Source organism: Episyrphus balteatus, chromosome 1, assembly GCF_945859705.1.
Source record: "Episyrphus balteatus chromosome 1, idEpiBalt1.1, whole genome shotgun sequence".
Classification (NCBI taxonomy): domain Eukaryota; kingdom Metazoa; phylum Arthropoda; class Insecta; order Diptera; family Syrphidae; genus Episyrphus; species Episyrphus balteatus.
This window is the reverse complement of record NC_079134.1, coordinates 51,745,690-51,772,410: the sequence shown is the minus strand read 5'-3', so window position 1 is coordinate 51,772,410 and position 26,721 is coordinate 51,745,690. Positions and strand designations below refer to the sequence as shown.

Genomic DNA, 26,721 nt, shown 5'->3' with positions numbered 1-26,721 from the left:
TAATTGACTATGTATTGCTCTAAAAGTAATTACTTTTGCGCAGTTTATTATTATTATCAAATGGAAAAAAGTACTCATACAACAAGGTGTATATGGAACCAGCGTTGCCGCGAAGAAAAAAGCAGAGAGGGCCATTTCGGAATTTTTTGAGGGCCATTTTACAAAAGTGTGGGCCAAAATATCTACAATTTATTTAAAATTGTGTTCATTTTTTTTTTGTTTGTTTAATGCATTAATGGCATGTTTTTTGTTCAGTTAAATGACAGTAGAAAAGAGCTGCCACATATGTATAGATATTTTTATGCTTTTTTTAAGTCTAAGTGCTTTGTTATAGTTTACCCTACTATTCTGCTTCGAAACATAGATTTATGATAACATGGACTATTTTTTTAATTTAATGTCAAAATTCGGGTGCGAATTTTTGCGATTAACAAAATAATTTGCAAATGAAATTTTCACTTTTAGTAAAAATCACTCATACGCCCTACGTTTTTATTTACTGGTTTTTAACATTTTTAAGAAATTTTTTAATTGAACTTAATGCATTTGGATTCACTAAGCCTAAAAATCACAATGGTTCCTTTCTAGAAGCTCTAATACTTTAGATATTTTAATTTTTCACATTTTGGGTGTATGAAATTTCATACTATTTTTTCAGTTTTTCTTATCACAAGCGTTCTTAAAGTTTTGCTGAATAAAAATCATTTCATTGCATAAATAATAATTTTTAGCAAAAATAAATTGTTTTACTTTAAAAAATAATTTTGTCCAGGTTTGTGATCGAAATACTCCTATGCGTGACGTGAGAAAAATCACATTACTAAAGGAGATATTAGATAAATTAATGAATTGAGTATACAAATACATACCTATTTATTTGTAGTGGAAACATTAAACATATTGTAGTTTCGATGCATAGTGATGATTTATATTTAATTATAAAAAATAAATAAAGCCTTCTAATTATTACTAAGCACGATATGAAGATAAATCTACTAAAATTTGGATTCGTGGGCCATTTCTGATTGGCCCGGGCAAAGGGCCAAATTATAAAATAGGGGGCCAAATGGCCCGATCGGGCACTTTGTGGCAACGCTGTATGGAACATTATTTGTGTTTTTGTATAAAATTGTTTGAAATATAAACTTTTGTTTAGTTGAATTTTTATACATATTATTAATTATTATATTAATTATTATTCGAAGCTTTATACACAAAAGCTTTATACCCAGATAACTCTTTTATAATTGCTTTAAATTAACTTATTATCAACCGAACATTTTTGTTGCTCAAAATACTTTCAATGAACCAATACTTTTTCTTTCCAATGTATCCACATAAGTTCCCTTTCTTCTTGTACAATTTATAAATCACTTTGTTTTCGAAAGCTTCAATCAAGCTATCTCCGACAGCAACCACACACAAAATTTTTAAAGCTTTAAGTCTTGAGCTTGGGTTCCATTTTGCCTCAGCTTTATGAGTTTCTCATGAATGAATGGACGCAGTTGGATCGATGGAGCTTGCGCTTTAATTTAAACAAAATACTCGTACGGCACAGAGTGAGCCAGAACTACGATTTTGCGGAAAAGGCTCCTTCAATTACTGTGAATCCATTTTCCGGTAAAACAAGTTGTCTCGTTTATTTTATTCAATGATTAACCATGGAAAATTTTGCACTTTTCCATTTGTGTTTTGACTGCAAATATTAATATAATAATCAAATCGAAAATATTGTGAATTTTTATAATACAACAAAAGAAAACGGTAAATATTTTAAGCGCAACAAAAGTAACTATTATACTTTAGAATTTTATTCTATACCTATCCATCCACATCCTGTGTGCTTCAATTGGACGAGAGAAAAAAAATCCCTTATACCCAATAAATCCCCATGAAAAATAATCCAAACACAAACTGATTGAATAATTCATTTCAATTTTGATGAGCATTTTACTCAGTTTCACCTTTTGCACAATGCACTCGAATGTAGTTGAATAATTAATTTAATTAAATTGGGTGACATTATCGTACAAAAAAGCCGACATTTTTGCCTGTGTTTGCTTTTGCAATCTAATACCTGAATCACGAAGTTATTTTGGTTGTATTTTAAAGGCAGGACATAGTAAGTGCGCTGGTGCTTCGTGTGTATTTTTTGCTTGCGTGAAATTACTTATTTTGATTATTTTCTTCAGTATATTTGTGTGCAGGATTGTTTAAAATTGGTTTTTGATTTATTAAACTTATTTTCGTTAAAAATTATGAAGTTACACTCTAAAATGTGTATTTTTAAAGATATGTTGCAATCCAATTTTGGGTATGACGACAGTTTACTTACAACAAGCTCAGCATAGGTATCACTACTCAGAGTTTTTTTTTTGTGACAAGGTGAAAATCATTCGGCCGTAGGTATTGAAAAGCAGCTCCATCTCTGTTCATTGCTTTTACGAATTTTTGTGGATCAAGTTAAGGGTATTTTTAAAAATTTTTTTTTGTCCAGGCTGAATAACTTACAATGAGGCCACAACTTGTTTGTGTAGTGTTCTTTTCTTTCAAGACTGCCCCATTCACAGATTAAGCAAGTAAATTTCGTGTATTTTAACTGCAGTCCAAGATGCAGACCTACGACTTTTTCTGATTATCATATTTAATCCGCTCAAAAAAGTTTTTATATAAGACTCCTTCACAATGAACTGCGTTACTAATAGGAATCGAATCGCGTGTGAATTAAAGGTACTAAATGCAACCAAGATCACTGCCTTGTGGTACCCCAGTCGCCAGTGGCGTACGTTGAGTCGCCGGGGCCCCGGGGTAAGACTAAATTTTGGGGCCCCTTTGATATTTGGGGGCCCCTTGGTTACAAAAAAAAAATTAATAGGTATTGGGGCCTTTGTTCTGAAGTAATATTCGGAATGCCACCAATAACATAATGTTTTTATTTTGGGCCCTGATGTATTTATGTATGTTGGGGCCCCTGAATTTATATTTAATTTTCCATTTGATTGTTTTGAACCACTTTTGAGGATCCTCAAATAATATTTTTTTGCTTTTTTAGGGCCCCTAATGTATTATTTGTGGTGGAAAAGATTTTTCAAGTAATATTTTTTGGGGCCCTAAGATAAAATTATAATTTTTCTTTTAAAAAAGCAGTTTATTTTTTTTGGGGCCCCTGGGGTAACCTTTTTTTAAAATCAATATACATATATGTATTGTGTGGCTACTAATGCATTATACATTACACTGAATGACATAATTTGTCTCCCTGGTTACTTCGTAACTCAATTTATGCTAACAGTTTCTTTCTCTGCATTGTCTCCAGTGGGGGCCCTGGGGTCGGTCGGGGGCCCCGGGGCACCGCCCCGCTTGCCCCAAGGGAGTGTACGCCCCTGCCAGTCGCTATTTCCGTACAGCTCGGATAATCAGTTCCTTGCCAAACATAAATCATCTATGAGTGATGCTTTTGTTAGAGATTAATCCCAAATTGGAGTCGTTCACATCTTTAAGGGTGAACATAATATAATAATAGGAACGGATTCTAAGAGTAACTTTCTCTTGTTTGTTGTTGATTTTGTTCAATTAGGTAGGATTTTGTTCAGTTTAAAAAAATCTCAATTTTTGTGAAAATGTAGGTACACTTTTCGCAGGCTTCCTGGTTGTTTTTTTTTTCATAAACGACTCTAATTGATAATAAGAACACCAATTTTCAGCATTGACAAAAAAAAACGAATCAGTTGTCCTACAGTAAAATAAAATAGAAGCCTTTCTCTACTATTTTTTATTTTTTCCTAGAAATTTTTTTTTTTAGATTTATCAGATACAGGAAAAACTTTTGTTTTTTTGTAGCTAGTTAATTCATTTCAATTTAAACGGCTTCAATTGTATATAGTAATTTTTCTTCGGAAAACGAGACAATATCAATTTTTTTTATATCCAATATGATGATATAATAACTATCAACAAACCAAAACCACCACTAAATGCTTTAATGCACACATTTAAGTGTGCAAAGTGAATTCAATCAAATCTCATTTAAATCAGAAAAAGAAACCCTCTTTCTATCTTCATTTTTCTTCTCCGAATTGAAACAGCACGTTATTTTTTTAACTTTTCTCTACATTGTTCTCGTCAGAATTACAAAAAAATAATGCAAAAAGTTGGGTCGTACGAATTTGCTGAAACAATCCGGACGTTATAAATTTCATATTTTTAAAATTTTCGAACAAAAGAGCATAATAATATAATATAAATATGAAAAAAACGTAGAAATTCGTTTTTGTTGTTGAAACCAAATTACATAAATACTTTTCTTAAGGTTTTCGGAATCCAATGTCAGAAATATTCGATCAGCTCCCGTTTTTGAAATATTAATATTAGAAAATTCAAAAAACGTTATTACCTTATTTATGTTTATAAGCCAAACTCTTTTATACTTCAACTTAAGATATTTCGGTTCATAAAAAAGATATTTCAAAGATTTTAAGACGTCTTGAGTTCAAGTCTCGCAATTTTCAAAATTAATTGAACATAAGCGACTTAGCACCACTGAAAGGAGTCTGATGATCGGGTTGGTCCCCGTGAAATAGCTATATTTCCAGCCTGTGAACTTGGTGGTAACACACACAAGTTTGTGTCGTTCATTCAAAACCTTCAATATAAATTGATTACACAGGCAGCTTCCCTGCAAGTATGAAAAGTCATACACAAATTTCTTAAAACGATTTATATTTTTAAAAATTCACATAATAGCATAACCTTAGAAGAAGTAAAAAATAACTTTTTTTTAATTTTCTAATGGTATAGTATTTAAAAAACACGAGCTGATCCTATACTTCTGACTTCGGATTCGAGTTCACCGAAATAGTATATTTAAGTCTCAACAGTCTAGTGTAAGTTTGTACATTTTAATAGTATGTATCTATGAGCAGATTCAAATATTTTTTAAAATTTTGTTATCAATTGATTAAATAAGGATTCTTATTGCGTTAGCTGGTTAACGAAGCAAGCAAAATTCTTCTATCGTCCAAATTTTTGATTTTTTTGTTAATGATAAAATGCTGCTCAGATGTTTTTTTCCTTGGTGGTTCGTACATTTAAATGGATCTATTGATAGGTTTTAAAAAATAACTTGTCTTACTGCAACCCTGGTCTAACAACACATCAAGAAGTTGAAAAAAAAATTACCTCGTTGTCCTCTTCAAAGAATTGAAACATTTCAGCTCCTCCCTTCAGCTAACCCTTTTAAGTTATTTCGAAAAAGCCACTTCTTTTCAAAGAACAATACAAAGCTTTAAATATGTATACATTTTGTTTGCTGCGTTGATGCTTCTTCCTTCAGAATTTCATATCCCCTCCAAATGTTTTTGGGACTTAAAAGCGATAGTAAACGATATTTGTCTATCAGTCTTTAATGTCCTTTATACAATGAGTTTCACTCCTTGATACCTAGACTGATTTTATTCCGAAGTGCAGTTCCGTAATCCGTTGTTGTGAGTTTGATTCTCAGCCTTCACCACCAAAACATTTTTTTTTCAGGGGTACTACCTCTTGCCAAGAATTGACAAAGCTTCCAAGAGTATCTTTGTCTTGAAAAAGTGCATCTCTGCTTAGCCGTTTGGATAAACTGTAGGTTCCTTCTATTCTTAAAAATTAATTACACGCACACAAGAATGGTTGAGAGTTGTAAGTCACTAGGCATTTTAACTATCGTATCCCGATGAAAAAGGGGACTTGGCATTCCAAAATGTTTTTTTAAAGTTTTTATCTTCAAAAACCTTTATAACATTTTTAAAAGTGTGTAGAGACCTAGGAAAAACTTGGTTTTTAATGTCGAGTAACTGCTTCCGCATTGGACCATACTAAACCGAAGTCGAGGCTTTCGTAATAGCATGGCACTGCTCATCAAAAATTTCCTTTATGTTTGATCGTTTTTACAAGAATTTTTAATAAATTTAACTAGGGTCAATTTTTCGAAAAAGTCTTTCTTTCGGCTTACGACAAAAACGATCGTTGTTTAAATCCAGATCTAGAACTACAAAGGCGTGAAATTTTTTTTACGGCACACATAATACATATTAAACTTCCCGGGGTTTTATTTTTTAAAATTTATTTAGTCCAATATATAAAAAGCAGTTAGCAATTTTTCTTCATACGTGGAAAAATTTCATATTCCATCACTTCAAATTATGATTTTCACTTTTTCCAGTCATGATATTGTAATGTTTTATTCAGGGTTCACAATAAAACTTATTTCGTTTATTCAATTTCCACTTATCTTCCGTTCAAATAAGAACGCACTTTATTTCAACTCAATTTATTTTTATTATTCGCTCAAGCAAACACACTTTTAAATCACTTCATTTATACTACTAACAATTTCCAACACTTTATTTTACTTTGTATTCTTTCACTTTCAAAATCAAACTGTATCCGGTCAGTCTCCACGCTGCGCTTTTATACATGAATTTCGAAATTCGAGAATGTCTTCGAAGGTTCTCGTCTTTGCTTCTCGAAAATTCCTTTCCGGGAGGGGGCGCTTCATACATCCAGTAGTTGCGTTCAGAAAATTTTTAAAGGCATGTTCACACTTATACACTTATTATTACAGGTGCGTTCAGATGCTTATCTTAACGGTATTAGGTAGTGTGTTCAGTAATCCATCGTTACAATATTGAGACTAAACTCGAACAATACGTACTAGTTGTCACCTCAAGCATAGTTATTATTATAAAATATTGAAATTAAACTATATAAATGTGAAATATAGTATTTTAAAAAATTAATTTTTTTTTTAAATGTAGGTACATAAATGGATTTTGGTTCTTATTACGAAGTTTCCAAATATGTTATAGATCTTAGTCGGTTTCTTGTATATTGCACACAAAAATATATGAGAAGGGAAGATATTTTTTGGAAGAATATTTATGCAAATTGAAATCTCATATTGTATGCATCCATCATTGTCTCCTTTAATTAAGACCTAATTTTTTTTAACCAACCCAATACTTAGCCACATAAAAAGCCAACAATATAATAAAACACATTTAATATGAAAAATTTTCACCAAGATTGACTTGACTCCACTAATATGAATAAATGAAAGAAAAAAGAACTTACTTATCCAAGAAGTTTGCATGAAACTAAGTGAAATCAGATCGAGCCTCCAGTTTAGTTCGGGTTTTCGTGGAGTCAAGTTAAACGCGGATGCCATACCCATCAATTTACTGGTTGCTTTTTTTCACCGCATACGTGAGATACGCGCACAGTGATAGTTGGACTTTATTAATTAAATTATCAATCAGTCAAATATCAAAGTTGATAGAGCAATTCTGATTGCTATCTCTGGAAAAATAAGCACTTGTACGTGTTCTGGATATTAATCAAGTTATTTTTAATTTAAATGTTAAGCTTTCATATTGATGATGGTGTAGTTGATATTTTTAAATTGAGTTCTCTGCAATTCAATTTATTATTGTTCTGTAACTTACTATTAGCTGCGTTCCTTTGGAAATATTTATCTACTTTTTAGTACTTAAAACTACTTTGAACTACTTTGCTATACTTAAAAAGTAGTTCAAAGCAGCTTTAAGTACTAAAAAGTAGTTAAACATTTCCAAAGGAACGCAGCTATTTTAAGTTCATTTAAAGTTAAGAATTTCGGTAAAATCTAAACCACATTCTACCATAAAATTTGACACGAATCTTATTGTCATTTTAATTTCGACTCTCTCTAAATTGGTCAATCAACAATTTTTGACATCTTGAAATGAACGTAGTGTACCGAAATGCCAAATATTTCTTTTGAGCAGAACAGAAGAAGTATTTGTTTCTTCTGATTTAACTTGTCACTCGATGGACATGATTCACCGCTGACACATTTTATGATACTATTACTAATCAGGTTGTGAATATAAAATGTTTTCAGCAATCAGTTTCAATGGTCAATATCCGTTCGTGTTGACAATTATTTTAAGGAATTAAGAATACTATACTTTATTCTATTAGAAACCAGGTGACCAACCTAATAGGGAAATAGTAAGCTTAGTTTAAGTTACAGAATATAATGAAGAAGGATTTAATATTTGTACAATGTACATAAGGCTTCTAGTTTCATACAGGCCCGTAGCTAGAGTTGATTTTAAGGTAGGGCAAGGGTCTTATCAGGTAGGGCATAAGCAATCGCTTTTTTTTCTGTCAGTTCTCAACCTATTCAATAAAAAGTACCTCATTGAACTTTAAAATAATTGTATAGAATATTTTATAATAAAAATTAAAAATTACATGTATTAATAGTGTATGGCTTAAATCGATAACAAAGTTGAAAATATGAAGTTAAAAACAGTGTTCTTTAAATTCTTGCTCTTACAAGGTTACAAGGTCAAAACCACTTGTATTATTATGTTCCTGAAATGGCCTAAATATCTTTTTCAAGGCCCCAAATTGGAGTATTTTTTCAAAATGAAATTATGTCCCAATGAAATAAGGACTTAACTTATTTCATTGCATTTTCCTGATCGCTATAACCGGCGCCTAGTTTTGACCTTTTTTGGGAAAATGAAATAGAACTCCAATTTTTCTTTTTCAAAATGAACTTATTTTAGATAAATCGCGTTGTTTTGTCAACTTTTTTGTTGCTTATTAATGCTTTTCAATGTAAAGATCGGTGTGCAAACCATCAACGAGTCCACAATAAGCGGGACTTTAGGTATTCTAGTCTGGGTAATTGATAAGCGGAATTTTACAAAAGTTTTTTTGAAAGACTATTTAGTTTAGCATTTACATGTAAATTATGAAAAATGAAACAAGGCCCGAAATTGTTTTTAAAATAAGATGAAAGTAATCCCCAAAATTAGTGAGGCTGGAATTTTTAAAGCTAGAGAAATTTTGAAGGAACGGCATCTTTATAAGTTGGGTATTTTTAAAGCTAAAGCATTTTTGAAGCAACGGCATTTTTATAAGAAGGGTATTTTTGAAGGTAGGGCATTTTTGAAGGTAAGGCCTTTCTGATGGTAGGACATTTCTTAATGTAGGTAAGACATTATTCAAAGTAGGGCATTTTAAATTTGAAGTAATTCCTTAGAGTTCTAAGAGCAACATTTATTTTATGCGAAAGGGTCACCTTAAAAAAAGAAAACAACAATCAGATACCGCTGCGTAAGTTAAATTTTACCTATCCGCATACCTACTTCGTTCAATAAACAAAATTCTAATCAATTAATTAGTATTCCGAACGAGTACTTCAAATTCTTTTATAGTTAGCTACACTAAAAGTTGATTCTCATCACTTTTCAACAAAACAAAAATAAAAATCGTCTATCATCGAAAGGAGCGCAGAAAAGTTATGGTCATAGTCATTTTGTGATGCAATCGATGTGACACAAGAAAATTCCAAAGTTGAATTTGTGTGGAAAAACCGGCTCCAAATGAAAAACCTATCTTGCCTAGTCTGCTTGCGACTTGCGGGTATTGCATAATATGGCCCATATATACGTTGTTGTTCAGACATAAATTGGCGCGTAGCACTGTGCAATTAAGCACGCATGCATCTTATAGATACTTTCGTTTGCAAACAAACTACAAACTTAATGATTCTGTTCTGCAAAACAAATTGCAACTCTGTAGTTTTTCGTATCACAGCACAGATATAATCTTGTAGATATTTTAGTATGCGGAAATTAATTTCTCTGCGTAAATTCATCGACCATTCGACCCACTATTTCGAATATACGGCGGGGTAGATATGCGGTATATAAATCGTAGATGTTTTTTTTTTCTACTCTCGAGACCAATTTTATCAGATTGGTTACTTCACTTGTATAGTTAGATTTTTTGTATTTGTTGTTATTTTTTTTATTTATCTTGTTGCTTTAAATTTAATCCAAGCACACAGATAATGTGCTTATATCTGTAGGGATAGAAAAAAAAAGAAGAAATGTTTGTCTTTAGTTTGTATCTTGTTGATGGACGGACGGACGGACATAAGCGACGACGCGCCATTGACGATGACAAAGATTGTGCGGAAGAAAACGAGAGGAAGGAGCAACCTCGTTATTCATTGATTATGACAATAAAGCCATGGATTGTAAAGTAAGCTGCGAGCTAAGCTATAATCTTCTGTCGTTGTTGTTCGGCAACAACGGCCCCCTGGTGTCTTCAAATTTAACCGAGTTAATTGAATTTCCTGTAGGAACGTTCAAGAATTCAATACCAAAAAGTAAATTTAGCTTTGGTTCAATTTTGCTATTTTCTTTTTTTTTTTATTTCCATCATTAAATCAAGAATGACGTGAAATCAAAATTTCTTTTATTTGATTACGTGTTATACTTTCTTTTTAACATTTATGTAATTACATATAATTCTTTGTAAATATTTTTACAAATAATTTATTTGCACTCCATAATAGGGTGATTTGTATAAGTTGCGACAAAAAGTTAGAGCTTGACGTATAGTGTTTTTTTCCGCCTAAAATTTCGTGGTACACCTTGTTTTAGGGCCAGAAATTGGGTTTTGAAACATCTTTATCGTAAATACATAACCGAGTTGTTTCAGTGTATACATAATTTCCCAAAAATGCGTAGCTCAACGGTACACAGTCGCAGGAAAACTCAATAGGCCAGTCATTATGTCGGAAAAAACGGCTTAGAAATGCAAAATGACCGAGAAAGCTAAATTTTGGATTTTTTGTAGGGGATGCTTAAAAAAGCTTTACTTGAAGTTTTCGACCAAGATTTCCTATGAGCTTTTTACCCAATAACTTTTTTGACAATAACTTGGCTATCCTTCCAGATACGAAAATTTTACCAGGTGCTTTTTTGTAGCTTTTACCATGTTCTACAATTCATGCGTACACATTTTTTGCGTAACATGAACCGTTTTCGAGATATCGATAAAAAAAAGTTAAAAATTTACGATATGCGATTTTTTATTTGACATTATCTATATCTTGGTGATGAATATCCAAAAAAAATATTAAAATCAAATTTGTAGACCCTGTTCAGACCTACAATTTCGTATTTTTTGGACAAAAATTACGACCTCCAGCCGCTCGCAAAGTTGTTTAGTCCGCACCCACCGCCAAGCAAGCCGCTCGTTCGGTTGTGAAAAAAACAATCATTCATGTTTTTTTTATTGTCAAAAAAAAATATGAAATTTTAGGTCTGAACAGGGTCTACAAATTTGATTTTAATATTTTTTTGGATATTCATCACCAAAAAATAGATAATGTCAAAAAACAAATCGCATATCTTAAATTTTTGACTTTTTTTTATCCATATCTCGAAAACGGTTCATGATACGCAAAAAATGCATGGATGAATTGTAGAACATGGTAAAAGCTACAAAAAACACCTTGTACAATTTTCGTATCCCGAAGGATAGCCGAGTTATTGTCAAAAAAGTTATTGCGGAGAAAGCTCATAGGAAATCTTGGTCGAAAACTTCAAGTAAAGCTTTTTTAAGCATCCCCTACAACATATCCAAAATTAAGCTTTCTCGGTCATTTTGCATTTCCAAATGTATATAATGACTGGACTACAATTATTTTTGAATATATTCATTTGAAATTAAATACAAAATGGTACGGGTTGAGATGGTGAACATTAAAATTCGGTAATTTGACACGTATTTGAACTTATTAGTCGGTTTTTTACTCAAAAATATATTATAAATTTTGTTCTAGTTGAATGAATGAATGGATGTGGGGAAATAGCCTCCAATTAAAGTTGCAATTAACTTCTAAAGGCCGGTTTATAGGTTGATAACTTTCATGTATCATATTACTTTGATTATTTAGAGAGATGGTAGATGTTTAACTCGTCGGCTAAGGGTGCAAGCCTCGTAACTCTATTTTTGTAAATTGGTCAGGAGAGCGATTTCTTATTTTCATTTTTGTACTAGCTCTATACATTTTTCATGTCTAATTTTGTCTCTTGTGGTCGTTTAAAAAAAAAACAAATATTTCTTTTATGGAAACACAAATTTCGATGCCTCTTTATACATTTTCAAAAATCTAATTTTTGTCAAAAAGTGGATTTACGAGGTTTGCACCCTTAGCCGACAAACTACTACCTGCTATTGGCCCAGGTGTGTATCGTTGGTTCATCAGTGCTTCGCAGTTGGCCAGGATACTTTCTGGTGTCTTTCCGTTATCGTTACAAAATCTGCAGGCAGCACTGTCTACTAGGCCACTATTAAAGAGGCGCTTTCGCAATTTGCAGTGGCCTGTGCGCAAGCCTGTTATTATTTTCAGGTTGTTCCTGCTTAAATGGATGCAGTTTTTATATCGTTTCTGGTTGCAATTGTTTGAGGGAGACGAACACAATCCTGAAATTTGGAATCCAGAAAACCCAGAATCGCCAAAATCCAGAATCTTAAAAACGCAGAATCTCAAAAATCCAACATACCGAAAACCCAGATTTTTGATTTTCGGGATTCTGGGTTTTCGCGACTTTGGACTTTTGGGTTTTCGGGATTTTGACCCCAATCCATAGTTTGATCATATTATCTCCAATACCGCATAATTTTTCTGGTCTCATAAGAGTTGCTGTGGCGCCTACCTTTGCTACGGTGCACATAGGGGTTTTTATACCAAAAAGCTGATCAAAATTCTAAAAAATGAAGCTTAATATAAAAGTTTTACCGTTATGTCATAGATAAATAGGCACTACATCTTGTGACAACCATATTTGGCACCTTATGTCTATCCGTTCCTTTAAAAGGTAGTGCTTGTTGCTAGTAGTCCTTCCTTAAAACTTATCAGGTAAGAAAATAAAAAATTCGGCCAACTTCCGCCATTTGGTTTTATGATTTGATTTCTGCATGTGTTAGTGGGTAAAAAATACCCATTTTCGCATGCTATTTCAAAGTCATCGCATCCCATATGCAAAATTTTGACAATTATTTAATGGTCAACAAATAGTGTAATTGTTAAGTCAGCTAAAATTTTGTTTTAACTATTTTATTTGCGTCTTAACTATGTCTCACTGTGGCGTATGTGTAACTTTTTATATTGAAATATCTTATTAGTAATTTTTTTTTGATCAAATACCCCTATGTGCGGTGTAGCAAAGCTAAGGAGTCTACTCTTTTGTTTCTCTGAACTCCAACATGTACAGGGACCCATGTTATTTACCTTACGAAGCTCGTTAAGCTTCCTCACAATTCACACACTCCTATACAAGTTTGAAGTTAATCGTTAGTGACATATGTATGTGTTAACTGCTTTAAGTTCGACTTGGCTGTCTAACATAATGGCATTTTCTTTCGAGGTGTCTTTCACATTTGAGTGTAGCGTTTATTTCCGCTAGTAAACTGCCTCATTAGAACTGAAAGTTTAGTGATAGGATAGGCCAAATATTTTCGATTCTTCAGTGTACTTTATGACGCTTGCATTGAAAGTGTAGTTCGTTTATTCACTAACCCACTATGCTCCGCTTCTGAGCTTAAATTCTATAATTTTTCAGGTCCTGCGTCTGACTCCTAAAACTCACTTTTTTGTTTAAATATGTGTGTTTGAGTTCATTTCCCCATCGCAAACAAAAGGGCCCTTATCCTTCAAAAATAGTAAATACCACCAATAGGGAATTAATAAGTATAAACTAGGTTTGATATGCACAAAATAAGGATAAAAAAGTTCATACTTTACAATTTTCATTTACTTTCTTATGCATATTACCCAATATGTTGTTTTCAGAAATCTGGTCACAACTTTTTCTAGAGACACACACTTATTTCCAAGAAGTACATGGTAAATTTCTCCATCATGATTGTTAAGTGCAATTTAAAATGTATACGATATTTTTAGTATCAACACGAGTTTAAGATCAAATTAATACTTATTTGAACTTTTATTACACCAACATAACAGTTCACTATACGAACACTCGCTCTCCTACACCGCATTAAAATCAAAATGCGCACATTGTCCGATCTCCTACTATACACCCCCACCTTCTTCAATCACAGCACATCATCTCCCATACAGTGACCCTCCCCTAATGATTGACTTAACTTCTCCGCAATCAATTTCATTCTTTTTACTTTTTTTTTTTCTCCTCTTTTTTTCTTTTCGTTCATTTTCATTTCACTCTTAATCCGGCAGCGGATAGCGTTGTGCGCATTGCGAAACTTCTACTACAAAGCACAACAACCGAACAACAATCAGTTAAATTACCTCCTCCGCCAGGAAGCTACCCCAACCCAAACCCCAGCCCTAATCGACGACGAATTGTGAATTGCGGTTGCCACTCTACCCGAGAGTAGTTCATTTCTATTTAGATGCCCAGCAAGTGCCGTTTGGATAAAATCGTCTCCATCATCAACAAGTGCAAGTGGAAAAATGTAAACGGATGAAAATCGGTTAATTTTTTCAAAAAATGAAAATTCGCAAATAAAAACGCATTTAAACCGAGAAATGTAATAAATTTCGAATAAAATACTTTTTTGAGACTTAATTTAACTGTCCATCGAAATTACAATAACAAAAAAAAAATTAATTAAATTTAGTTTTGTGAACATCGAAGTTTTTATTGAATCGAAAATGATAAAATCTACCGAGCGTAGTAGATTTTTAGTGATGGCCGCTGTGGCCTTGTTAATGGCGTTGGTGGTAACCGGAAGCGAGACCGTGAGTGATTTAAAACCCGTGCATCAAAACGAACATAATTTCAAAAATCAAAAGTTAATCGAGAGTAAAATCATCCCAGAAGTCAGCAGTGTTCTCAAGGATAAGGAGAATGCCCGCGACGAAAAGTGGGAGCACACTAGGCGTTTCATGGAGGATGGCTTGCCCGTCCTAGATGTTTACGGATACAAACCGAAAAAGGGTGAGTTTCTATTCGAGCATAAATTATTTAATCATGTTGCTTTTTTTTTTGCTTTTTGTTTGCTATTTCTTGTTGTGTCGCAAAATTAGTGGGGACTTATACTGTGTGTCTGCTATATAATTCGGTTAGAATGGACCTTAATTTCATTGGATGACAAGGCCGATACAATTTAATGAAATGCTCCAGGCACGTGACTTGATTATTTTATTTACGATGTTTGATTTATGTATAAGATGTTCTTTCACTTCTTTCTTCTGTTTCAAATTGTATACAAAAATGTTCACTTTACTGACGCGTACTCGGAAAAAGGTGTTTTGGAGTAAATACTTATTACTTAACTTAACCAGCGAAAAAAATCGTTTTATTGATGGAATGTTTGTTGGACTGTGAATGAGCTGAAACTAGGAATACTTTATCTTTTAAATATTTGAAAGATACCTCTGATTAAAAAAATTTTTAAACAATGATAAAAACTTTTGAGAACTGAAAATTTGCAAACATTCCGAGGAAAAGCTACCACTTTAAGGTTTAAGTACCTATGCCAAATTTCAAATTTTTAGAGCAAATAGTTTACCTTGAATTAAAAATGTATTGTCGAATGAATAGCTTGAAAATATAAATGTTATCATAATAGTCGCTAAAGGCAATGTATGTAGGTACTATTCCAAACAATTTGAAGAAAAATGCATTCATTAAATGAGGCTATGAGAACAATAGTGGCGTAAGCCATAAAATTCCGTTTTGAGCTAGGAGAGATTTAAGATACAGGGTTTTTTTTTGGTTCCTAGTGGTTTCAGCATGAAACCACCTATTAATTATTTTTTATTGCAATAACAAAAATTTGAAAATTAATGCATTAGTACGACCAACAAAAAAAAATGCAGGATTTGTGAGGGGTTTCTCAATTTTTCAAGAAGTCTTAAGCTTAGAGCTATAAAATGAAATAACGGTAATACTGAAAGAGAATGATTATAAGGTTCTTCAATCTATGGAATATGTAAACATGTTTTTGATCAGAAAATTTGCTTTTCCAATCTTAATACTAGTTTAATAAGACTTTTTGATAAAACACATTGGTTTGTACTTGCATTTTTAGTTGTATTACTAAAAAATGGACTTCAACTTTTGTACTTTCAGCTTAAAACATTCCTTATACAATGTAATTACTAGTTCAATCATTATTTTTTCGTTTTGGTGTGTACTTAGAAAATATCAAAATTTTTCTTCAAGATTTTTGTAATTTTTCGTGAAAAAAAATTTTTTTAAATGTTGCTCCGGGATTTATGATTTTTATGAGTGCCATCTAGTTTTGAGTGTATCTAGCCGCATAAATCTACTTTTTGTATTAGAAAAGATATATTAAGACCAATTTTTATGAAAAACTCGTTTTTGAAAAAAAGTAGGTTACGCCAATATTGTTCTCATAGCCTCTTCTGGCTTAGGCCGGCTTGATAGTCCATTACTCTAACTTCAAGGACACACCGTACTAAAAATGGCGAAATGAATAACACATTTTAAAAAAAGAATTAGTACAAAAGAAGTATATACTAAACCACAAAAAACACTGAAGCGAAATGAAAATTTTTCCAAGTCTCAAGTCTCAACGCAATGCATATGAAAAAATATCATCGAGTATTTTGTCAAATTCAAAATTAAAATCTAGAAATAAACCATCAAAAAATTAGCTTTAAACAAGAAATGTTTTGAAAATGAATGAACCGTCAACACAAAATGAGTGACACATGAATGAAATCTCTCCCAATAATCTTTAATTTGTATCTACAGCTGCGAATATTCAAAATGTCTTTGTTTTTTATATAAAAATTTCGTTCCAACTGCGTGCAAAGAATGAGCAAAATAACGACAACGAGGCTCTATTTTAATTTGTGTATTTTAAAGAAATCTGGGCTCTATCTATTCAATGCGCTAAAGACTAGCGTTTAACACTTATTATAATATTATCTTGAAACTATGTAGGTATGTACTACAGTACAATTTTCATTACAATATCTAATATATTGAAAAATGTTTCCTGAAGAAATGTTTGTCCGAATCGCAAGTCATTATAGAGCCCTTTATTTCGATTTGGTTGTGCGGGTACCTATGTCAAAGTTGTTGTGAACATTATTTATTTGTTTCAAAATATATTGACACTTATTCAATTCAATTTCAATGAATTTTTTATAATAAATTAATTGGTACATTAAGATAAAATATCTTTTATAGTATGTACTAAGTTATCTTTACATTAGTTTTTATAACATTAATGACTTTGTTTAACAAAGATAAAAACAAAAGAAATTTTGAAAACTCCATAATCCGAATCAACTTAAAAATTGGGCAGAATGCAAGGCACATCCTCTTCTGTTTTCATATTGCAGTGTTGTTATTTGTGATTTCTGCCAGGGCTACCTTTGCGCCTCTAAAGATGCGTTTTTCCTCTTTTTTTCACCCAATCCACTTTCCCTCTACTTTTTCAAAATTGTCAAAAAATCCCTCTTTTTGATATTTTGATTCCTCTTTTTACTCTTTTTTAAAATTATGTACGTTTGATTAAAAAATAGACATATTTTTGAAAATCATGGAAAATTTGCCTCATACCACTTTCAATTATAACGACTCAATTGTAAAAAAAATATACGTTGCTGTTGTTTAGCGCTGATTTGATTTTTATAAGGTTATTTTTAATAAATTTTGTGTACGAGTATTATTTTTATTATAAGCACAATTTTAATTTTAAGAAAAATTGTGTTAAAAAGTTAATGTTGCGGTTCGGGAAAGGCGCAAATGAGGTATTTCGTGTGACTGTCGTACTTAACTTATTCTATTTTTACATTTTTTTATTGGGGTCTTTTTTTTTATCAAAATCCTCTTTTTTTGCCTCTTTTTGAAAATCTACGAAGGTAGCCCTGATTTCTGCTAGTCATACGAAAAATGTTCGTACTGAAATCTAAAATAAAAAAACAGTTAAAACTCTAATCTTCCAGTTTTCAGATCTTAGAGACCCAAATTAATTGACTATTTGCCAATTTCCACCTTTAAAAATATTTTCGGAAATGGAAATTTCATAACTTGTATTTTCTGTCATTTTGTTATAGAAATACGTTACGAGGTTTTTTTCGTGTAGGTAGGAACCTTTATTGTTTTTCAGACAATCGGTAATAATATCGGATGTGAGCTGATGCTTATCACTTTTAATGTGATTCTTAAGTTGAAATTTTCTATTAAAAGTTTGACGAAAATCATCAAAACAGAAAGCAAGTCTGGGTTCCTCTCATTTTCGCAACTTAACTTCTTTTATTTTTCTAATAACCTATGTAGATAAAATCAACTTTTATTTTTATTAAAATGTTTTGCTTAGGAATAAAGACTTGTTTATTCCATTATTGCTCGTGTTCCATGCAACAAATTTTTCTTTTTTGTTACATGTACACATTTGTAGACGTAGCAAAAAAAACATACATTTTTTTGTTTGAAAACTGTCGGGTTCGATATGCGCTTCTAAGGTTTGAGCATAGATCTTATTGTTTTTTATTTTCACAAAAAAAAATATTTTCCATGACATAACCTCATTCTAAATAATAATATCCGAAATCAGTAAATTATTGCGAATACTTTTAAATAATACTTTTAAATAAAAATTGGTCTGATGTCATAAGGTTCCTAAGAAAAATGATATTACGAATATATGTATTTTTATAATTAAATAAAATAAAAATAAGAAATATATTACAGCCACTCGACGGTTATAGCTTTTCTATGCCGTTCTGTTTGAAACTCCTTAGTCAAAGGAAATGCAAACAAAGTTTGTATATCTCCCCATTCTGCCTTAGTCTCCAAAACCGTTAACAGTGTCCTCTCTTTTACTGTATTCTTGCTCCAACTTAATGCCTACTCATTTCGTCAAAAACCAAAACGCAGTTTTTTTAGCTGCTTGGTCTGTTTTAAATTGTCTTTTTAACATTTCAAGAATCCTTTTTCAAATCCCAGTTTCAGATAGGGCTTATCATACTACCGATTTAATGTTCTCACAGATGGTAGTGTAAATTCTTCTTTTTGTAAAAATCTCTAAAAAAAATCGAGTTTTTAAATTTTAATTAGAGATCTTCTTCATTGGAATTCCATTTGCCTTTGTTTTTAAAGCCAAGTCAAATTACCAGTTCTGACCACCCACAGTTTTCTAAATAAAACAACACTCCAATCACCCATGTATACATTCCTGATACCCAATAATATATATTAATGTATTTCAGATATTAATGATCGGTGAATTTACTAAATTTTATTTCAAATTAGGTTTTAATACATTCAGTTTGACACCCTTTATAATCAGCATTGCACAATTTACCTTAAATGATCCATTTCAAAATGAATTGACTAAAATATTTATTTGAAGTGCATTTCGAATTTCTACATAGGAAAAGAAATATTCATGGATGAAATGAGACACTTAAAGTGCGTGTTTCTTTATAAACAATTTACCTCGTCATTTCATCTTTATGTGATAAATCAGGAGTGGTATCCAGCAATATTTGCATATAATTATTACTTTTTTCAAACCTATTAGTCGGGTTGACACATAATACGACATATGTATTGAATAACCTATACGATATGCCGCATAGCAAAAGTCGGTCTCTTATTTAAATGTTACTTTCTGACGAATCACGCGATGGCATACTAATTGGTTTGAGCTCAAGAATTTTAACGAGCATCGCCGACAACAAGTATGCCCAATCGGAATTCATTGTTAATTCATAATTTCTGGGTGTGCGTAGATAGAGGCACATTTGATTGTGATTCATTTTTTTAAATTTAATCAATGACTTGATTGATTCATCACCCCAAAAAGTTACCTTATATCTATTTTTATTTTCAGAGATCCCATTCACATTGATTATTCCCAAAATCGATGTTCGAACTATCGACAAACCAAGACTGAAGGAGTTTATGTTGGAACATATTGTGCCGGGCAAGGCGTTCGATACTTTTACTGATGAAGACCACTATGGTAACGGAAATGGTCATAAAATCACTTTCCGTAAGCTAGAGAAGTCCCACAGCAATCAATGGCTCTTGAATGGCTTCCAAATAATGCACAAACAACGACTGAGCGATAATTTAATTGCAATCTTAATCGACGGGTACTTGGGTGACAGAAAGTCTCCTTACTCGAAGAGAAATATCCAAGAAACAAATACGTAAGGACATTTCTAAGGATTCTTTTTCACACAAGTTATTGTAAAATGACTTTTTTTTTGTAATTATTTTATTTTAGTCGTTATAACGAGCCACAAAGGCTAGAAAGTCGCAATGCAACAACGAAGAACGAACCAGTACCAAAGGAATCGAAATCGAGTCCTCTTATGTCCTTCCTGATAAGTATGAAAACCGGAACCAAAGTTTTCCAGCATTTCCTCAGCAAAAGCAATCTTACGCAGATAATGGACGAAGGTCCATACACGATACTTATTCCGGCAGATAATGCCTTTCAACGATGGCACCCCATTGACTGGGGATTCTATCCGTTTAGTGTGCAGGAGTTCACCGAGAGTGTGCTGCGGAATCATTTTCTACCCACTCAGAAGCCCATCCGAATGGCTGATGTAAGGAATGTGGATCGCATGACAATGCGAACAATGGGCGGTGAAAATGTCGTCTTTCGTGGCTATCGTTAGTATATTGCATGAACTGCAGAAAAGAATCCTTTTTTTCTGACATTAGTCTTTGGTCGTTACAGCTTCACCATCCATTAACAATGTCTCTATTATGGCTGACTACACTCTTTCGAATGGCAATCAAGTTTTCATCATATCGGAAGTACTTTTTGTATCGGAGGCAGTTGTGTCAAAGCTGCATCAGGTAATCAATATCTTACCAGGAAGTCAAATGAAATGTGAAAAAATAACACTTTCGTATAATCTACAGATGCACAAGGATAAGGAAACACCACCGCTTTTGGCTTTCCCATGGTTCGGAGCGCAATTCCTTTCGCATTCATTTTTAGCGCTGGAAAGGGATCCAAGATTTACTCAGATAACAAGGTGAGTACTTGTTAAATTAATATGGTTTAAGATCTTGAAAAAAAAACACTCATTGACCGAAAATATTTTGGGTGGTTATAGGGTTCTTATTGCAATATTTCTCCTATTTGTATGGGAATGACTCACAAAAATTTTAGATTTGATTATTGTTGCAACACTCAATTAGGCACCATTTTTAGCAAAAAAGCACTTAAGTGGTTTTTGAAAAGACTGATACATTTGTTCTATAAGAAGTATTTGTATTGGTTTCGTGTAGAAAAAATCAAGGCTTTGAACAACATTACGAAAATGGGGAAGTTCATACATTTTGTCGAGACGAACGCGTTGGTTTTTGCGTTTGTAGGTTCGTCTGTGCATTCATCAGTAAACAGCGCCTTAAGGATGGGTTTAATTTTTTGATAAGATAATTTTTTTTTGTAATTTCAAAGGTTTTTTTAATACATTTACTTAGAACGAATATATCTCTTATAACTGTTTCAAGGTGTCGAAATTTTCTGGAAAACCAGCTTTAACGATTTCGTTTAAATTTGGTGATTCGAACTGCGTTTTCCTGTTTTTCCCAAGAAAAAAACGAATAAGGGAGACATAACATTGCCATTTATTGCGAAAGTTGGGGTATCTTTTCTTATGCCTGATTCACAATATTGCGAGACGACGAGACGAGAGCGTTGTGAAAGTAAAATTGATATCCAGTTTTCGATGTTTGGCCAAATAATTACCTTCTTTTTTGACACATTCTTCTATTTCCTGTCAAAAATAAACAATTACCCAAAAAAATCGTAATATTATCACATAGAAAAATCTAATCAACGAAATCATATGCAAATTGCTATATTAGATTTTGCGTTTCCCTCTATAACTCAGATAGAATTTTAAGCTTTCAATACAAACTTCAAATTCCTTGTCAACAAAAACAAGGTCTAGAATGCGGTTTAAGGAAGAAATTATATTGCCTTATATAATCAAAAACTAAGCTTTCAATATTGGTTGTAAAATTAAACGGAAGTAAACAATTTTCATCATAATCGAATAACCAATCAACATCACCAATACAGAAATCACCGAAATATTATAATAAATGGTCTGAAGGACTTAAATTACAAATGATTTTTTTAATATTTTGTAAATGAAAGTTATATAACTCAAAGGGACTACCTGGTCGAATATAGCTCAAGCTCACATAAAAATGTTAACACTATTAATGAAAATTATTTTAACCACTATTTGATCAATATCAAAACCATGAGATAACTGATTAGATGTTAAATCCAACTGGTTACAAACCAGCCTAGTATGAATTGCAATCAAAACTCCACCACCCCTGTCGTAACTGGTTGTGGAAGAACAACGATCTTTACGATACACATTTAATTTTTGAGCATATACCTATCATTTCACTCGGAAGGTAGCTATCATTCAACCAGGTTTCCGTTAACACAATACTGTCATAATCATGAGAAGCAAAATAAGAATAAAAGTTATTTAAACTGTTATTTGAACTGCTCAGAGCCTTTTTTTTTTTCAAAATTCTCCATCCAAATATCTGCAATCAAAGGAGCCAAAAGGGCAAGGAACGCCATCCTTTTGCAGATCAAATTTTCCGTTGAAGCAGAAATAACCTGAAGAAAGACAAAATTCCAAAAGAGTTGTCATCAGGGTTCGGACTTCAGTTTCAAAATTTCGAAGCAAATTTGAAAAAAAAGTGAAGTAGATCCAAAATGTCGGAAGTAGATTTCAAAATTAAACTTTCAGAACATTTATTTACAAAAATTTATTCTTAAAAAAATTATTTATCAACAAAATTATTTTTCTTTACTTATTTTATTATGATCTCTTCCAAAAAACCCTTCTCATCTAGTGGTTGTAACGATGCTTTGGGGTAAAACGGTTAATTCAACAAAATCTAACAAATTTTTGATCAGGAATTCATCAAAATCAGTCAAAATTACTTTGATAAACTTTATTTATATCTTGAATTAGAAGAATAGAATAATTTACCTCCATTCATCTTTTGAGATTTCAGTTGAGCTTTATTTCTCAATGCCTCGACCAGATTTAAAATTGAAGGTAAATCCCTTTCTCTAAATTTATTATTTGAAAAATATTTTTTAATCAAGAAATAGAAGTAGATCCTGAAAAAGAGAAGTAGGGAAGTAGATTTTATTTTTTTCCCAAAATCGAAGTAGATCTACTTCGATCGAAGTAAAGTCCGAACCCTGGTTGTCATTGATGCCGAAGGTTTGATCAGTTTACTGACGATAACAAGAACTTCCTGTACCGGAACATTCGTAAAAAGTGGCTCAACGTCAAAGCTCACCAACATTTCATCATTTTTTTTTCATTGCAAACCACTTCATTCAGTTAAATTCTATGAAGTTTTTTTGTATTGTTAAGCGGATCCCGTATCTATCCCGCCAAAAAATACCCTTTGGAAAAAGAATAGCTAAGAACTCATTTCCTTTCTAAAAATGTGTTTTGCAATCTTATTTAAAAAGTTATAATCCAGTCAAATAAGGGTTTAACCTCGGAATGAATGTTAGTAGAAATTTTTTTTGCTCAATATCTTCCTTTTGCCATTCTATAACATATCTCAAAAGTCTAGAAAAATCTCATGTCCGCTTGTCGCGATTTCAAGGCCAAATCGCGAAATGGAGATTTTCAAAATTAGCAAAAATAGGCTATGGTATTATATACATATATGATACATGATTTCAAGGTATTTTTTAATGCTGATTCCAAAAAATCTAAAATCAAGACAATCTGACGTCTCTGGAAAAAGTTATACCTGTTTTTCATCTGTCAACTCATATTATTATAACAGTTGCAAACTTACTGCCGAAAACCCCTAAAAGTTATGGTAGATGAACCAAATTTTGCATGAAGATTTTAGAATCAATCATTATTAAAAATCAAAACAATCCATTACAAAAAATATATATACCTACGAAATAATGGTATTTTTTGATGAAGGGGCAAATTTTAGGATATGCACTAAAGAAGATTCTTGTTCATCTTAGGAATAAGTGCTAGTAGGCTAATTTTTTCATTTTAATCTTTGTTTGGATATTCTTTAAGTACCCTCAAAAATCTAAAAAAATCTCATGTCCGCAAGTCCTAATTTTCTTGGTTTGAAGATAAGGTGCAGATTTTAAAAAATTGAAAAACTACACTTCAGATATTTGTGTCAGATCAACATGAATAAGGTGCATTACTTTTCAGGGATGGTCAGGTTGACTTGTTTGTGAGTTTTGTTGGAATAATTGTTAAAAAATACCTTTAAATCATGTCGCTTATGTTGGTAGGTATACATATAAAAATTTAAACTTTTCTTATTATTTTTTTAAAATCTGCAACTTATCTTCAAACCAAGAAAATTAGGACCTGCGGACATTAGATTTTTTTTTGATTTTTGAGGGTAATTAAAGAATATCCAAACAAAGATTAAAATGAAAAAATTAGCCTATTAGCACTTATTCCTAAGATGAACAAGAATCTTCTTTAGTGCATATCCTAAAATTTGCCCCTTCATCAAAAAATACCATTATTTCATAGGTATATATATTTTTTGTAATGGATTGTTTTGATTTTTAATAATGATGGATTCTAAAATCTTCATGCAAAATTTGGTTCGTCTACCATAACTTTTAGGGGTTTTCGGCAGTAAATTTGCAACTGTTATAATAATATGAGTTGACAGATGAAAAACAGGTATAACTTTTTCCAGAGACGTCAGATTGTCTTGATTTTAGATTTTTTGGAATCAGCATTAAAAAATACCTTGAAATCATGTATCATATATGTATATAATACCATAGCCTATTTTTGCTAATTTTGAAAATCTCCATTTCGCGATTTGACCTTGAAATCGCGACAAGCGGACATGAGATTTTTCTAGACTTTTGAGATATATTATAGAATGGCAAAAGGAAGATATTGAGCAAAAAAAATTTCTACTAACATTCATTCCGAGATTTACCCTTTTTTTCTCCTTATTTGACTGTATTATTATACATACGTTATCTAGAAAAATACTATGTATTTACAAAATTATATTTTTCATTTTTTACAAGATATCTTAACAATGCTGAAATAGCGCCACATGTCTCTGGTGCAAACTACACATTTTTCGTGCCAGATGATGAGGCTTTTGAACGACTTGGATTTGACCTTCTTCCCGACGATGTGCTTGTCAGTATCAAATTGAAATTCATGTTTGATAAAAATTGTTCTTATTAAAATTCTTCTTATTTAATTCTTAGGCTTCTCCACGAGGAATCAAAATGCTCCTCAACCATTTCATTCGTGGACGACTCTACGATCGTGATTTAAAAGATGGCGAAGTCTTCGAAGCAATCGGTGGTGGATCAATAAAAATAACACGACGACCCGGTAGCAATGTGACCGTAAATAATGCCAAAATCACAGAAAGTGAAGTATTTGTTTATAACTTGGGTACAATGTTTTACTTGAGTGATGTTTTGTATTCTGACATTCTTCGAGAATACGTGTCAATCAAACCTCATTCTGGAATCAATACAAATTTCGAAGCTTCAGGCCATGGAGTTAATAATGTACGAACATCATCAGTAGCACCCCCAACAGACGTCGAAATAGTGCCAAATGAATTCTTTACCGAGCAAAGTGGAACGGGTGATTTTTCAATGCACGATGAAGATGAAGACGAAATCATTACACCAAAAGCCCTTCCCGTCCGTTTCAACTTTGAACCTCCAAAATAAAATGAATAAAAGAATCAATACTTCAATAGCACTTTGAAATGGCAATCAAAGGTCTCCAAATTTACATTCCAATCAAATCAATCCCTACATTACGCTCTGACCATTTCCGGAATTAAAAACTCTAAGAGTATCAAGCACTTCTCCTCCCTTTCACGCTCATTGTACTCACAACATTGCTCCCCCTATGACAAATATATGTGATTAAGGATATTTTTTAGAAGGTTTAATTTATACACAAAAAGAAAAGAAACATATTAAACAAATTAAGGTTAGCTGATCTAGAGGCAAATTGAAACAAAACAAAAATATGAACAAATATTTTGTAGTTTAATAAAAAATAATACCTAATACAATTCGTAGAAAAACCTCAAAAGAAAAAGAGGTGCTATAAATTATAATCTGCGCTTTTAATGTTGTTGTTTTTATTTTTGGATAAAGTAAACAAAAAAAATAGATTTTAGTAACATATCTGAACGATTTATAGCAAATATATTACCATTTGCGAGTTTTAATTTAGCTAGAAATATCTTTCAACGAAACAGTTTAATTAAGAGCATTTTTTTAATTATGACTTGAAACTTTTTTGTTTATCAATTTTACAGTTAGTTTTAAAAATATATATAGTATGTACCTAAATTTTTAATATCTATATATAAATATTTTCTTTATTTTAAGTTATTTGATTTAATAAGCAAAAAGAAACAAAAAATGGAAGAGTGAATCTATATATATATATTTTTTAATACATATAATTATCAACAACAATTTATTTAAAAACTTATTTTTCAATTAGATATAATTCTAATTATGTTATGTTGATTATATATAAATAAAAATAATATATTATGTATTTATAAAAATTTTGCATAAACTATGAATAAAAAGAAATCAACAATTTAAGGTCTTACTTTAATAAAATGTCGTTTTGAACAACACAGGTTTCACACTGAACAAAGAAAATTAATGTGGTTTTCTTTCACTCTACTGAGGAGTATGCTTCTGATGTACCCATTTCAATTAATAGAACGTAAATTAGAGAAAATTTTTATTTTTAACTGTTTGTGTGAAAAAATAAGTCCTAAAAGGGAACTCTCGTTGGAGTGAAGGAAAACGACATTACTT

The 26,721-nt window shown here is 31.8% G+C and overlaps 1 protein-coding gene across 2 annotated transcripts; it reads left to right on the top strand.

Moving 5' to 3' along the window:
• Positions 1 to 1,555: 1,555 nt before the first annotated feature.
• LOC129921100 (uncharacterized) lies at positions 1,556 to 26,499 on the top strand. 2 transcript variants are annotated; one of them, XM_056002776.1, is made up of 8 exons: positions 1,556 to 1,764; positions 14,093 to 14,816; positions 19,696 to 20,017; positions 20,095 to 20,489; positions 20,557 to 20,678; positions 20,745 to 20,860; positions 24,931 to 25,048; positions 25,120 to 26,499. In XM_056002776.1, exons 2-8 carry the CDS (start codon positions 14,531 to 14,533, stop codon positions 25,597 to 25,599), a joined length of 1,839 nt encoding a protein of 612 aa, XP_055858751.1. In that variant the 5' UTR covers positions 1,556 to 1,764; positions 14,093 to 14,530; the 3' UTR covers positions 25,600 to 26,499. The 2 variants fall into 2 exon arrangements, with proteins under 2 accessions (XP_055858751.1, XP_055858750.1); XM_056002775.1 differs by lacking the exon at positions 1,556 to 1,764 and adding an exon at positions 7,170 to 7,353.
• The last annotated feature ends 222 nt before the right edge of the window (positions 26,500 to 26,721 follow it).